Source organism: Jaculus jaculus, chromosome X (genome assembly GCF_020740685.1).
Source record: "Jaculus jaculus isolate mJacJac1 chromosome X, mJacJac1.mat.Y.cur, whole genome shotgun sequence".
In the NCBI taxonomy this organism is placed as follows: Eukaryota; Metazoa; Chordata; class Mammalia; order Rodentia; family Dipodidae; genus Jaculus; species Jaculus jaculus.
The window spans coordinates 69,619,115-69,635,871 of record NC_059125.1 but is presented as its reverse complement, the minus strand read 5'-3'; the positions used below and the strand labels follow the sequence as shown (position 1 = coordinate 69,635,871).

General features: G+C 37.5%; 1 protein-coding gene across 1 annotated transcript in view; it reads left to right on the top strand.

The window, feature by feature from the left end:
• LOC101600466 (fibronectin type III domain containing protein 3C1-like) overlaps window positions 1–16,757 on the top strand; it is a 67,721-nt gene that overhangs the window by 30,837 nt on the left and 20,127 nt on the right. Inside the window, exons 6-18 of the mRNA XM_004666959.2 lie at window positions 692–768; window positions 2,979–3,222; window positions 4,023–4,736; window positions 6,067–6,119; window positions 6,271–6,413; window positions 8,651–8,710; window positions 9,050–9,188; window positions 10,959–11,012; window positions 11,123–11,244; window positions 11,330–11,504; window positions 12,196–12,282; window positions 12,474–12,612; window positions 13,191–13,259. Of these exons, the coding sequence (XP_004667016.2) occupies window positions 692–768; window positions 2,979–3,222; window positions 4,023–4,736; window positions 6,067–6,119; window positions 6,271–6,413; window positions 8,651–8,710; window positions 9,050–9,188; window positions 10,959–11,012; window positions 11,123–11,244; window positions 11,330–11,504; window positions 12,196–12,282; window positions 12,474–12,612; window positions 13,191–13,259 (2,076 nt within the window). The remainder of the gene's footprint in view (window positions 1–691; window positions 769–2,978; window positions 3,223–4,022; window positions 4,737–6,066; window positions 6,120–6,270; window positions 6,414–8,650; window positions 8,711–9,049; window positions 9,189–10,958; window positions 11,013–11,122; window positions 11,245–11,329; window positions 11,505–12,195; window positions 12,283–12,473; window positions 12,613–13,190; window positions 13,260–16,757) is intronic.

Below are 16,757 nucleotides of genomic sequence, written 5' to 3'. Positions count from 1 at the left end.
AATACATTTTATGGTACAGAGTAAAACATTAAGTATATAAGCATGCTAAGTTAAAGAGAACTACCAGAAGACAGTTAATTTTCAATGGCAGTCAACTTGCCAGAGATTTTTTTTTTCCGAGGTAGGGTCTCAGTCTACCTCAGGCTGACCTGGAATTCACTCTGTAGTCTCAGGCTGGCCTTGAACTCACAGCAATCCTCCTATCTCTGCCTCCTGAGTGCTGGGATTAAAGGTGTGTGCCACCATGCCTGGCTATAAAGAGATTTATTTTTTTGTTGTTAGCAGTCAACTTGTCAGAGATTTATTTGTTGTAGTTGTTTCTTGAAGGCAGAGTCTCATGAAGCTCGGGTGGCCTCAGACTTGTCTAGAATGGCCTTGAACTCCTGATCCTTCTCCCTTCACCTCCCAAGTGCTGGGATTTCTGGTGTGTATTGCCATACCCTGCCCAATATTTTTATGGTATAAATGTTGCCCAATACTTAATAAATGCTTTGGTTATATTCCTTCGGTTGTGATGGATTTTCAGTGACTCATCTATACTTTAATAATCACCTTTCTGAATAAATAGCATACTTTCAAAATGGTTATTGTTAAAGTTAAGTGCTGTTTTCACTATGCAAAGTTAACTGACTTCTGTAATGGACTTGCTTAGATTTATTATAGTACTCATTAATAATAATAATTCTCTTAGGACCTGCTGATGTACCTCTGATATCACCAACTGGTAATTTACCACCAATATATCTTCCTCCTGGTTACATATCTCAGGTATGCTAGTGTGATTTTTGCTTGGTGTTTAGCTCTATATTATCATTTAACATTTTTAACTGTCGTCAGTGCATAAGAGCACTTTACAAATATTATTTATTTATTCACATTAGGCTATCATCATTGCTTAAAATTTACTTTAAGAGCCTGGAGAAATGAGTCAGTGGTTAAAAAGCACTTGCTTGTAAAGCCTGACAACCTGGATTCAATTCTCCAGTACCCACGTAAAGCCAGGTGCACAAAGTAATGCATGCATCTGGGATTTATTTGCAGTGGCAGGAGGTCTTGGCACACCAATATTCATTCTATTCTCTCTTTCCCTCTCTGCCTACCTCTTTCTCTCTCAAATAAATAAATATAGTTTAATTGCTTTAATTAGACCTGGGGAAATGGCTCAGCAGTTAAAGGCACTTGCATGTAAAACCTGACAGCCTGGGTTCAATTCCTCAGTACCCATGTAAAGCCTGATGCACAAAGTGGTATATGCATCTGGAGTTTCTTTGCAGCAGCAAGACAGCCTGGTAAGCCCATTCTCATTCTCTCTCCCCTTGCAAAATAATTTTTTTTAATTTTAATTTTTATTTATTTGTTACAATCGGAGAGTTAGAGGGAGAGAGAAAGAATGGGCACACCAGGGCTTCTAGCCATGGCAAAAGAACTCCACATGCATGCGCCACTATGAGCATTTGGCTTACGTGGGACCTGGAGAATCAAACCTGGGTCCTTAGGCTTCCCAGGCATGCTCCTTAATCGCTAAGCCATCCCTCCAGCCACAAATATATTTTTTAAATTACTTTTAATTAAGCTTTAAAACTAATTGTTTATGGATGGGGATATGGCTAAGCAGTTAAAGGCACTTGCTGGAAAAGCACGCTGGACAGTATCCACATAAAGCCAAATGCACAAGGTAGTACATGCATCTGGAACTTGTTTGCAGCAGCAAGAGGCCCTGGCATACCCACACTAACATTCTTTCTTTCTCTCTTTCTCCCCCTCCTCTCTTCCTCCCTCCCCCCCTCAAATAAATATATAAAATATTTTAAATTTTAAAAAAATGTTTTAAATGGTTGATTTTAAACAAATCTTCCTTAGAATGGCTTGTAACTGATGCCCAATTTCTACTGAATTTAGGTCACTTATATTCATTTCCCATTGTTTGTTGTTATTTGTTCTGGGCATGTTGATACATCTAACTATTAACTACCTATTAAAATTGCTGCAATAATTACTACAGATAAAGGGTGCCCATCAATCCTTAAAATTACTTAGTATTTTCAGTTCAGTAGTATTTAATTCTCATATTAGTAAAGGTATTTTAAAGAATTTAGTCAAAGCCGGACATGGTGGCGCACGCCTTTAATCACAGCCTTCGGGAGGCAGAGGTAGGAGGCTTGCCGTGAGTTCAAGGCCAGCCTGAGACTACATAGTGAATTCCAGGTCAGCCTGGGTCAGAGTGAGACCCTACCTCAAAAAAACAAAAACAAAAAAAATTTGGAGAGATGACTTAGCAGTTACGATACTTGCCTATGAAGCCTAAGGACCTCAGTATTTTCATACTTTAGGGGTTGTTTGTTTTTTTGGGTTTTTTTTTTTTTTTTTTTTGCTTTTTCGAGGTAGAATCTCACCCTAGCTCAGGCTGACCTGGAAATCACTCTGTAGTCTCAGGGTGGCCTCAAACTCATGGCATGGCAATCCTCCTGCCTCTGCCTCCCAAATTCTAGGATTAAAGGCATGCACCACCACACTCAATGTACTTAAGGGGATTTTTTATTTGCAAGGAGAGAGAGAAAAAGAGAGCAAGAAAGAAAATGGAAAAAAATAGAAAAAAAAGAAAGAAAATGGGCACACTAGGCCATCTAGCCTCTGCAAATGAACTCCAGATGCATGCGCTACTCTGTGCATCTGGCTTTATGTGGGTACTGGGAAATCAAACTCAGGTCATCAGGCTTTGCAGGCAAGTACCTTCAATGCTGAGCCATCTCTCCATCCCTAAGGTTTTAAATAATGTGAAAAAAAATCTCCCTAAAAGCTATCTACATGGGGAAAGGGAAGAATTATCTTGCTACCTGCCTGACATAGTATTTTTCTGGATTATTGGTTTATGGTGCTTTTGATTTCTAAATTAACAGCATATGATGTAAAAGCAAATTTTAAAAATGATGGTTTCTATGGCTTGCAATATGTATATATAATTCTGTCTTCTGTCTTAGGTGGTGGAAGAAAATGGGATTCAAAAAATTATCGTTGTGCCACAAGCAATTGACTATCAAATGCCTATTCCTGCTTCTGTGCATCAGATCCCACCCTTCCCACTACCAATTTCATTTGTATATCCACATACCCCTCCACTTATGTATCCTCCAGCTCAAGGGGAAGTTCCACCAACTTATATCCAAGAACCTTTTCCCCAGCAGCTGCCACCACCTACAGCATTTATATACCAAGAACATCGTGGTAGTATATACTTTTCTTAAATACAAAATATTTTCATTAGAACATATGACATGAAAATAGAAATGAGACTCGGAGAATGGAAGAAAGTAGTGAGAGCAGGAGGCAGAAAGGGGAAAGTTTATTTATGATACCTTTGCAATTGAAAAATTATATAAGAACTTAATTATTAATGCTATATTTTCAAATATAAAATATGCTATAGGATGACATTATATTAAAATTTGGGCTGGGTGAGGTGGTGCACACCTTTAATCCCAGCACTCGGGAGGCAGAGGTAGGAGGATTGCCTTGAGTTTGAGGCCACCCTGAGACTCCATAGTAAATTCCAAGTCAGCCTAGGTTAGAGTAAGACCCTACATCTAAAAACCAAAAAAAAAAATAATAAGAATAATAACTGGAAGTAAAGTTAGTACATAGAAAATCACTATATTTCCTCACTTTCTGTATTGCTGCTTTTTTTTTTTTTTTTTTTTTTTTGGTATACTGACATGGAATTCACTATGCAACTTCAGGATGACCTTGAACTCACGGCAATCCTCCTACCTCTGCCTCCCAAATGCTGAGATTAAAGGCGTGTTCCACCATGCCCAGCTGGGTGTATGTGTTTTTTAACTGTAACTATCACATAAGCATATACACATAGAATATAACATAAATACCCAACATAAGTATTAAAGCAAAGAAAGAAAAAAAAACTTAAAGCAAAATTTAGTAATGTTCTTTGGTTGGTTAAGTGAAGAAAAAACTTGTAATATGCAATTATTTTCATTTTTAAACATTATTACACTATCTTTTTTTAGAATCCTATTCTCGTGGAAGAGCAAAGCACAACCAATCCACTGAAAGGGCTGCAAAAGTGGAAGAATGTATGAAGAAGGAAATAAAAGAAAGCCAAGTTGGTGAACCTAAGACTAGCTCCATGGCTAATAGCACCACTTCAATTGTGAACCAAGCAAATGATTTGCCTAGTACTTCTGGTACTCCAAGTACTAACACTCCTAGCACTCACAGTGATGCTAATGCTTTGAGCATCTACCCAGTGAATACCGCTTTGAGCACTTGCACTGCTAGTAATGCACCAAATACCAATACTGTTGACAATCCTTCAAACACTGATAAAACTCTTTCTGATTCTTTCACTGGCCATGACCCCAGTCCTTCTACCTCAGATGCTACATTTTGCCCTGACACCACTGACAGTACTGCAGCCCCCCTCAGCATTGATGACAATCCCAAGTCCACTGAGGAAACACTAAGTCCATCAACTATGGACAAAACTCCAAGTTCTTCCATTTCAGACACTGCTCCCAACACCTCTAACTCTGACGATGCTCCTTGTACTCCTATTGATGATGCTATCAATCCCCCCAATGCTGTTACCCTGTCCAGTGCTGATCCATCTACAGGTGAAAACAGTGATGGAAAGGAACAAGATGTTATGGGAGGTAGAAACAATAAGCAGACACCAGATGTCAAGCAAAACAGGAGTCAGTCATCAAATACAGCACTAAAAGGTAAACCAAGGAATTTGGTTTTGTTGCTGATGAGTACACATTTGAGTGCTTAGGAATTTCTGTGTATTTTAAATATTTAAATGTCCCTTTATGCTTCCATTTCCTCTTATGTTTTTTACTCCCCTGACTCTATTTTTTCTAATTTATTGTCAATTCAGTATTACTATTAATTTTAATTGACAAGCTATAATCATATACATTTATACGGTACAATAAGATATTTTGATATGTGGGCTGGAGAGATGGCTTAGCGGTTAAGCGCTGGCCTGTGAAGCCTAAGGACCCTGGTTCGAGGCTCGGTTCCCCAGGTCCCACGTTAGCCAGATGCACAAGGGGGCGCACGCGTCTGGAGTTCGTTTGCAGAGGCTGGAAGCCCTGGCGCGCCCATTCTCTCTCTCTCTCCCTCTATCTGTCTTTCTCTCTGTGTCTGTCGCTCTCCAACAAATAATAAATAAATAAAATTTAAAAAAAAAAGATATTTTGATATGTGTATATGATGTGCAACTACTAAGTGAAACTAATTACCATACTCATCACCTCACTTGCCTATTGAGTTTTTTATGGTGAGACATTTGAAATTTATGCTTAGTTATTTTTGAATATATAATACTAATACTAATACTAAATACTATATAGTCACCCTGCTATGCAGTAGTTCTGAAAATCTACTCCTTCTATCTGAAACATTTCCCTTTGATCAGTAACTACCCATTATCTTCCTCTCACCCTGATCTCCAGCCCCTATTCTGTTCTCCTCCTATATGAATTCAACTTTACTAAATTCTACATTTAAGTGATTATGAAGTATTACTGCTTCTGTGCTTCTCTTATTTCACTTAGTATAATTCCCCCAGGTTCATTTATGCTGTAGCAAATCACTTTAAGGCTAAATAGTATGCAAGCACACAACTATACTGCTTTTAAAGCCACGAGGAGGGTTGGGGTGTACCTAAGTGGTAGAGTGCATGCCTAGTGCACACAAGGCTCTGGGTTCAATTCCTAGCATCACAAAAATCATGAAGGAATAATATACTTGGGTAAAAATTCATATCCCATCATTTATTCTGTCTTTTAGTGAAACAGAAAATTTCAGCCTAGCCAATTATATGATCTTAGTTAAATTAAGGAACTTTGTATATATTTCACTAGAATTTGTCTAATAGCATACATTTTGACTGCTCTCTTCTTTTAAGCATTTTAATATAAATTATTACTAGGTGCTAGTTTTCATGGTGATGATATATTTATAATGGAATAATAAACATCAAATCCTTTTCTCTTGATTTTTCCAATGTGACATCTACTTTAGGTGCTTTTTGTTTTCTTTTAGAATGCAAGACAGTAAACAGAAAGACATGCTGTTTCAACACTGAAAAACCCACTGTAAGTAACTGACATGAATATTTAACTATTCCTTTATCTTCTCAGTCACCTAATGTGGGGAACATTATATGTAATATCAAATAAGACTTAAGGAAAAACTATGTTACAGATTATGATTTTTAATATGCTACTTGGATTTTTATTATTTTAGGTTTCTGATATTCAAACAAGATCTGCTATTATTTCATGGAATCTGCAGAGCTCTGAGAACTGCAAGCATGTGGAATTTCCTGTAACATTTGAATTGGCAATGTCTAACACTGGCAAAAATGGAAACTACAAAAACATTTATATGTATGTCTTATATTCCATCTCAAGCTTTTGGCTAAAATCACATGCAGTAAACCTTTTTAATCATTTCTCTTTCCTCATAATTCAGTTCAAATGTTTGGGGGAATCCTAAAGGGTTTTTTAACCACAATATATATATATGCATACACACATACACACACATACATACATATTGGTTTTTCAAGGTAGGGTCTCAGTCTGGTCCAGGCTGACCTGGAATTAACTATGTAGTCTCAGAGTGGCCTTGAACTCTCAGTGATCCTCCTACCTCTGCCTCCCAAGTTCTGGGATTAAAGGCATGCGCCACCACGCCCAGCTAAAAATTTTGCATTTTTGACAGAGGTAATTTTCTACATAGTGGTGGGTTACTAAATCAGTCCACAAAGCTCATTGGATCATAGTATGTTAGAGCTGAAGGGGAAACTTCAATATCAACTAGTCCATTTTCCTCAGTTTATGGGTTTCCTATTAGGCAAGTTGGAAATCAAGGAGAGAAAAGAAAATCCTCCAATTTCTCCTCATTTTTCATTTAGGTCTTTTAAAGAAAAATAGTTCCACAGGATGGTAGATCCTTAGATAAACAAGTAAGATAATTATAGTACTGTGGAAATTTAAGTCTTGGGATCTGCTAGGAATTTCATTACAAGATCTGTTTATAAGATAAAAGTTGTGGTAGTGGTAAGATACCTTCAAGAATGTGTTCAAAAGATAGAGCTGAAGCTGAGCATGGTAGCTCATGCCTTTAGTCCCTACTCTGGAGAGTGAGGTAGAAGAATCAACTTGAATTCAAGGCCAGCCTGGGCTATGGAGTGAGTTCCAGGTCAGCCTGAGCTAGAGTGTGACCCTGCCTCAGGAAAGGAAATTAAAAAAGAAGATAGAACCATAGTATAAACACACTCAGATCCTCTGAACTGCTTCTGGCATGGAGGTGAATGCAAGCTAAAAGAGACACAGTGGGAATTTTGTAACTGGAAAAGGAAGAGAAAACCCTATGTCCATAAATCATCTAGAGAATATGTTAGAGATCATGTACGTTTGCTAGAATGTGTCATCTTTAGTCAGAGACTCAAAGGGAAAATTGGAATTTGTGCAAAATTCTATTTCTTTTATAATGAGCAGCTATTTTTTTAATTTAAAGATTACAACTCACTATGCCCCATATTGGGTGGGGGACTGAAAAATATAAAATTAACTTCCAGGCTGGAGAGATTTCTCAGTGGTTAAAGGTGCTTGTTTGCAAAGTCTGACAGCCCAGGTCCAACTCCCCAGTACCCATGTAAAACCAGATGCACAAAGTATCAAGAGTCCTTGGTGCACCTATTCATTTCCCGCCTTCACAAATAAATATAAGCATTTTAAAAATAAAATTAACTCATGTATACATTTCCATGACAGTCTTTTTCTGGCATTTTATATACTCCACAAAAGTCCTAGTTTAGCCGGGCATGGTGGCGCACGCCTTTAATCCCAGCACTCGGGAGGCAGAGGTAGGGGGATTGCTGTGAGTTCAAGGCCACCCTGAGACTACACAGTGAATTCCAGGTCAGCCTGGACTAGAGTGAGACCCTACCTTGACAAGCCAAAAAAAAAAGAAAAAGTTCCCAGTTTACAAAGAAGACAATAATACTTACCTCCTAGCATCACAAGGAAGAGTAGGAGGAAAGGAGGAAGAAGAGAACAAGCTTTCCCACTTGCTTATACCTCTGATCCTCATTTGTTTTTGAGGTACCTTCACTTAAAAGCATCAATTTGTTGCATTTTTTAGAGGAGTAGGACATAGAGCCTGAAGGAGTCCCTTGAGGTGGTAGAGTACACCTAAGTGCTTATGACTGTACACAGGAAAATGTAGGCATGAGAATATAAACACATATTCATGTGGCAGGTAGGATCCCAATCCAGAAAAGCTCCTTTGTAACTGAATGAATAAACTGCATGACATATGATGCAGTTTGAGACATTTTATCTGTACTACTTAAAATATGCTAACTAAAAGAAAATTTGTACTGTATTTATGAAAGGTATGCATTGGTAAAATAGTAAGTTCTTATGTCTTAAAGCTATATGAATTTGGATGCAAATGAATTGTTTTAAATTATTAATATCATTTTTATGCATGTAAAGTGGGTTAAAGTTATCCCCAACTCAAAGAAAGTTGTCATTATCAATTGAATATATTAGGACTGCATATTTAACTTTTAAATACATGTGATATCCATTGTAAACAAAGGTTATTTTCACAGTGGTGATGAAGTTACTTTCACCCTCCACGATCTACAACCATCTATGGCCTATTTTTTAAGGTAACTCCATCATGCATAACCTCCACCTAGCCTATAGCCAGTCAAGACTCCCTAACCTGTTATCAGTCCACTACTTAGAGTTTTGCAGTAGCCAAGCTATTTGCTAGTAAAGTGCCCTTTCCCTCAAGCTTCAAACAGCTACCTCCAAATCTACCATTAGTTCACTTTCTTTCATTTGAAACTGGTGAAAGAGAGCTTTGGAAAGCATGTCTAAGGTCCCAACTTTGCCCAATTAGTTAAGATTTTATAATTAGCTATTAAGAAATCTGTTCAGAAAATCAAGTTTTCAACTGAATACTTTGAACTGAAAGCTGACAATCATTGTCATCACATTTTCAGAGTTACAACCATAAGAAGCTCAGAACATAGAACTGTGTCTGAAGTGGTTAGCTTCACCACACCAGGATGTGAACCGGACCCTCCACTTGCCCCCAGACTGATTAAGCGATCCAAGAGCAGCTTGAACTTACAGTGGAAAGTAAGGATTTTATTGGCAAAAGCACCTCACCATGATTTGAAAATACTTTCTCCTTTATCAGGAATTTTAAATGAGGAGTTGTACATGCCTCATCTGATCTATTTCCCTAGAACTTCTTCTTCACAATAATCTTTCTCTTCTTACTATTACTAGATCAGGTTTCAAATAAATTAAGCAATGTCAATAATGATTTAAGTAATAAAAACTGAAATGTTTATTCTTTTTTGATTTATCATTTTTCATTTGTTCTTTGACAATTTTATATACATATATGCTTATTGAATATTTTAATTTATACACTTCCCATTTCCCTCCCTTAGCCCCCTTCACTCCCACTTCTTCCCACCATTTGCCAGTAGATATAGCATGTAAAAGAATGACTCCCCCTCCCCCAGCAACCATTAATTGCCACTAGCTCCTCAGAGAGAGAAGGCCCTCCCCTATCCATGACAGACTGTTGATTGGCTCTCTGAAGTGCAGATCTTGTGCAGGTAACACATGATGTTCACTCCCAGAACATAAATTTAGTTGTTAATAGTCATAGTTACCAAAAATATACATCTCAGTTTACTTAAGTACTAATTGTCTTCAGTGTATGCAATATGGAAGACACAACACAAAGCATAGAATCTGGACATGATCTTTATACTGTAAAAAAGTGTATTTAACTTTAAAATCTGGATTGCTTTACAAATAAAATATCAACAGATAAACAAATAAATTTTACAGTAATTTGGGGTTGGAGAGATTGCCCAGTGGTTTCTCAGTGGTTCACAGGCACTTGCCTGTGAAGCCTAACACCCTAGGTTCGATACCCCAGTACCCACATAAAGCCAGAGAGATGCACAAGGTGGCGCTCATGCATTTGGAGTTTGCTTACAGTGTCTGGAGGCCCTGGCAGGCTCATTCTCTCTCTCCCTCTCTTTCTCTGTGTCTCTGTGTCTCTATCTGTCTTGCACTCTCTCCTTGCAAATAAATAAATAAAATATTTGTAATTTACAGTAATTTATAATATATAGCATTATATATAATATAATATATGTAATATATATTATAACATATAATTATATATTATATAATACATATTATTATATAAATGTGTATACTATATATATGCTATATAAAAAATCCCATCATAATTTTTATTTATTTTTTCTTATTAACTAGAAACTTTGTATCAATACATCATGTGTTGGTGCCATCATTCCCCTCCTCCTTACCCACCATTCCTCTGACAGCCCTCCTTAGTGGGATTGCTGGTATTCTCTGTAGAATATCCAGAGGCATATTTTTTAATATTTTATTTATTTATCTACTTGAGAGAGAGATAGAGGAAGAAGCAGAGAGAAAGAGAGAGAATGGGCGCTCCAGGGCCTCCAGCCACTGCATACAAACTCCAGACATATGCGCCTCCTTGTGCATCTAGTTAATGTGGGTCTTGGGGAATTGAGCCGGCGTCCTTAGGCTTCACAGGCAAACACCTTAACCACTAATCCATCTCCCCAGCCCCAGAAGCATATTTTTAAAAATATATTTTATTTATTTATATATTTATTTGAGAAAGAAACAGGTGGGGGGGGGGGAGAATGGGCATGCCAGGGCCTCTAGCCACTGCAAACAAACTCCAGATGCATGTGCCCCCTTGTGCATCAGGCTTATGTGGGTTCTAGGGAATCTAACCAGGATCATTTGGCTTTGCAGGCAAAGGCCTTAACCGCTAAGCTATCTCTCCAGCCCAGAGGCATAATTTTATCTTTCTTTTATTTTTAGGGTTCCAATGACAATGGTTCCAAAATAAACAGCTTCCTTTTGGAATGGGACGAGGTATATAGTTTTATTTTTAAAAATTATTTCATTGTAAATGATGACAAATTTTATGATGAATATGTTAATTGTAGCATTTTATAATATGGCAATATTTTGTGTTTTTTAAGGGTAAAGGCAAAGACTTTAAAAGTTGTTACACTGGTACCATGAAACAGCACAAAATTTTTAAACTGACTGCTTCTACAAAGTATTCATTCAGATTAGCTGCCAAAAATAACTTTGGCTTAAGGTACACTGAATTATTTGCAATATTTAAAAGCCTATACTTCATGAGAATCTGAAACTAATTTTCCATCTTAATCTATTTTGTCCAGTGGTTTCAGTGAGATTGCTGTCTTCTATACATCGGGAAATATTCCTCCAGCACCTTTACCTCCTAAATTAAAAGAAGCTGGAATCTGCAGCTTATCACTAGAATGGTGTGCTCCAACAAACGTCAACCCAAACGATAGTCTTACATATGTATTAGAAATGGAAGAAACAAAATCTGTAAGTATTTTCACATACTTTATTCTCGGTTTTAGTATATGTGCTGGCAAATGAGCACTGTTCTTAGTTTTAAATATACTTATATGTATTTCTCACTTGAAAAAAAATAAATGATTCACTCTGTTCTAATGGGGTCAATTCAGAGCCATTATTGAGCAAGCCTCCATAGGTACCATAGTCCCAAATTAGCTAAAATACAGCAGAAGCATGGAGACTCAGAGAAGTCTTCAGTTTTTAGGCCTATTGGATGACTTTCTGTAGTCATGTAGATCCTTGGCACCTTATACAATTCACCCAAGCTATATCCTTTGCTTCGTCTTCTCTGATGTGGATGGGAAACTACTTCATTCCATTCTGATATTTCAAGTCTACATAAAAAGGCTAGTCAATTTTTTTAAAAGCAGATATAAATTGCTATAAGTATGTTACCACAATTTAAATAAAGTAGGTAATTGAGCAGTGTCCTATGTTATAATTAATATACTAAGTGTTTTCACATGAATTATCTCATTAAATCCTTCATGGAGGAACCCTTCAAAATGAAAATTAACTCCACTTTCTTAACGTGGAGTAAATGAGGTTTGAAAAGATTAAGGGACTTGCTCAGGACCACTCACATGGGAAATAAGTTGAAGCTAGAATTTGAACCCAGGCTTGACTGGTTCCTAAATTCATTTTCTTCCATTTTCAGGGACTAGGTTTTAAACCTAAATACAATGGAGAAGACCTCTCATGTACTATAAAAAATCTTCAGAGAAATACTACATACAAGTTTAGGGTATGTGGCTATAATTTGTAAATTTGTGTCATAGTTTATATAAAATCAAACTCTTCCCTAAACCTTATTTTGCATTTAAATCTTGGAAATTGTGTTTCACATAGGGTGCTTTGCACTTGTAAATTATATATTAGCAAACCAAACATTCATTACCAGTGGTCACCCATATACTCTCTTTTTTGCTCCAACAGATTTTTTCCTACAATTTGGAAGGAAGAAGCAACTCCAGTGGAGAAGTAAAATATACTACCTGTCCAGATAAGCCTGGTTGCCCCAGAAAACCATATGTAATGGGAAAGATCCATGCAAACAAAGTAAAAATTGGATGGCGTAAGTAATCTTTTGTATTTAAATTTATGCTTTTCATATTAACTACTGAGAAGAAATCTTTCTCTGATTGAACTAAGATTAATAAAATTAATCATTCTACCATACAAACAGTTCCAGTTTTAAAACATATTTTTCTATTTCACGTTTGAAATTTTAATTGCTACTCTATAGTTCACATACCAACAAATTGTCAAAATTAATATGGGTCCTTAAATATCATCTTTATTTCAAGTAAAATTGCATCAACATAGAGGCTTTGATTAGAAGACCACATCAGTGACAAATGTCAGCTTGACAAGAACTTATATTTATACAAATTTATAGCTAGTGAAATTAACCTTATGGCACATATATTTATCATTTCAGTGTATTCTAAATAATTTTTAAATTACATCTAAATGCTTCACATACAAGATCAGAAGCATGTAGTGTACATTATATTTTTAAATAATTATTCACATCTAGAGGTTAAAATGTCAGTGTGTTATGCTTATATATTTCTGTGAAAGTTATGAGATAAAATTTCAGTGAAAGATTTGTAAATTTAGTGATTATTTAAAAATTATTTTTCCTTTCAGAATCACCCAATGATAATGGAGGAACATGCATTTCAAGTTACAGTTTAGAAGTTAGTGAAAATTCAGATGGTAAGGCATCAAGGTTATTTTTTTTTTTTTGAAAAAGATACTGAGATTTTGCCATTACCATTCATGTACATTACATTTTGGTCATAGGTACCCCACATTACCCTCTCTTATCCCCCTCAGCCTCATTGTTCTCATTATTTACCAGTGGTAATTCCTCAAAAGAAAGTGACTCCTCTCCCCCAGCAACTGTTGTTATTAGCCCATTGGGGAAGGGAGTGGCTTCCCAAGTCCCCCCCCCCCATCTATAACAGAATGTTGACTGGCTACATCATGTGCAGGTAACCACAGCTGCTGTGAGTTCATGAGTGTAATACTCTTGTCATATCCAGAGGCCATAGTTCCAGAAAACTCCCGCAATGTTCGCTGAGGCCTGGAAAGGATGATGCATATCTTCAGCCTGTGTAGGAAGGACTGAGCATTCATCAGCTCATCAGTAACTTATTTTTAAAATATTATTTATTTAGCCGGGCGTGGTGGCGCACGCCTTTAATCCCAGCACTTGGGAGGCAGAGGTAGGAGGATTGCCATGAGTTCAAGGCCACCCTGAGATGACAGAGTGAATTCCAGGTCAGCCTGGACCAGAGTGAGACCCTACCTCGAAAAACCAAAAATATATATATATATATATTATTTATTTATTTGAGAGAGAGAAAAAAAGAGGCAGACAGTGAAAGAGAAAAAAGTGAGTATGGGTGTGCCAGGGCCTCCATCCCCTGCAAATGAACATCAGACACATGTGCCACTTTGTGTATCTGACTTCACGTGGGTACTGGGGAATCAAACCTGGGTCATCAGGCTTTGCAAGCAAGCACCTTTTATCATTGAACCATCACTCCAGCCCTCATCAGTCACTTATTTTTCATACTTGACTAATTATGATTTGCTGCCTTAACTGTCTCTCACTGCCCCCCCCAAAAAACAAAGCTTTTTTCTGTCCAAGGCTGAGAGCAAAACTGATCAGTGGGTGTGGATATAAAGATAAACATTTTAACAGGTAGTTTGACAACACATCAGTTTAGCAATACAGCAGTAGTATATTCTTCCCTAGAGCCTACTTTTCACCCAGTCATAGGCTTTTAACCTGGTTTTCAGTACCAGACATGGATTCCCTCCTGTGAAGCTGGCCTTGAATCCAGTTAGAGAGCTATTGATTACTCCCATAACAATCCTGCCACTATTGCACCAGAGAGCATATGTTGCCTGGTGGGTCAGTATTGGCAGAAAGCAAGATTCACTGCTGGTGATATTGTTCATTACTTGTTTCTGCCAGCGGTCTACGTAGCACCTTCAAACACTAGGAAAACTAGCCCGCTGAAAGAAAGATTCTGCCTCAGTTCCAACTTGAGTTATCTATTTCCTGCAATCAATTGGCATAGTGTCTTCAGCAATAAGATCTTACCATTCAGTTTTGGTGGACAGCCAAAGCCATGGCAATTGTCTGTATTGTTTTGGGGGCCTTGGAGTCTTTCTTGATCAACAATTCACTGGGAATATACCATATCTGACTGACACTGATATTATTTTGTTATTATTATTAATGATTGCTCATCGCTACTAAGAGCAACACTATTCCATCTTAGTAGAGTGCCCTCATTACATATGTATGTATATGTATGTATATATATACACACACACATACACACACACACACACACACAATTAGGCTTATTAAATAGTTGGTTTGGGGCTGGAGAGATGGCTTAGCAGTCAAGGCACTTGTCTGGGAAGCCTAAGGATCCAGGTTCAATTCCCCAGGACCCACATGAGCCAGATGCACAAGGTGGTGCATGTGTCTGGAGTTTGTTTGCAGTGGCTGGAGGTCCTGGCATGCCCATTCTATCTGTCTCTCTTCCTCTTTCTCTCCAGTAAATAAATAAAATTAAATATTTTTAATGTATTATCTATTTATTTATTTATTTGAGTAAAAGAGAAAGAGGCAGATAGAGAGAAAGAGAATGGATGTGCCAGGGCCTCCAGCCACTGCAAACAAGCTCCAGACGCATGCACCCCCTTGTGCATCTGGCTTACATGGGTCCTGGGGAATCGAATCATGGTCCTTAGGCTTCAGAGGCAAACGCCTTAACTGCTAAACCATTTCCCCAGCCCCAAATTAAACATTTTTTTAAAATAAAAAGAAAGTGGGGGGGGGAGGGAGGGAACTAACACAGGATTTTTTTATAATCATGGAAAATGCTAATAAAAATTTTAAAAAAATAAAAAAATTGGGCTGGAGAGATGGCTTAGCAGTTAAGCGCTTGCCTGTGAAGCCTAAGGACCCCGGTTGGAGGCTCAGTTCCCCAGGTCCCATGTTGGCCAGATGCACAAGGGGGCGCACGCGTCTGGAGTTCGTTTGCAGAGGCTGGAAGCCCTGGCGCGCCCATTCTCTCTCTCTCTCCCTCTATCTGTCTTTCTCTCTGTGTCTGTCGCTCTCAAATAAATAAATAAATAAATTTTTTTAATAAAAATAAATAAATAAATAAATAAACAAATAAAAAGGTTGGTTTTATTATGGCATTTTCATGGCTCCTAGATATTGATTAACCCTCCTCAATCACTCCCACTTCTTGCTTATATCTCTGCCATCATCCTTGCTTTACAACCCCATTATTCCAACCCTGACCCCATTATTCCAACCCCAGTATTGCCTCGCCACTATTTTCATATCACTTATGTTCTGTCTCCTCCACTAAAGGCCTCTCTTTCTACCCCCTCCTTCCCTTAGTAATTTTCTAACTTCCTGGTCCCTGAAGACATTCCAGGTTGTACACATGGGTCTCCAGATTCAAAACTAGGGTCTAATATGAGAGATAACATGTGTCTTTTTGAACAAGAGTTATTTAACTCAATATATTTTCCAGTTCCATTCGTTTTTGTGAAAATTTCCTTTTTCTTTACAATGGAATGAAATTCCATTGTGTATATATACCACAGTTTTATTATCCATTCATCAGTGGATGGGATATCTAGGCAAGTTCATTTTCTAGCTATTATAAGTAGATCAGCAATGAATATAGTTCAAGTGTCTCTATGGGAGAGATACATGGTCAAGTATCTCTATAGTAGAGTATAGAGCCATATATGTATGTGTGTGTGTGTGTGTGTGTGTGTGTGTGTGTGTGTGTGTGTATTAGTTCTATTCTTTAATTTTTGAGGAAATGCCACACTGATTTCCAGAGTGGCTTCACTGGGATGTTACACACTTATTTATTTATTTATTCATTAGGAGAGAATGGGCACACCACAGTCATAAGCTACTGCAAATTAACTCCAGATGCACGTGTCACCATGTGCATGTAGCTCATGTGGGTTCTAGGGAATCAAACCTGGGTCCATAGGCTTCGCAGACAAGCACCTTAATTGCTAAGTCATCTCTCCAGCCCTTGATCACTTTAAAAATATTTAGCAACCATCTGTATTTCTTCTTTAGAGATTTTTCTCTATACAGTTCCATAGCCCACTTCCTGATTTGGTTGTTGTTTTCTTAATGTTTCATTTTTT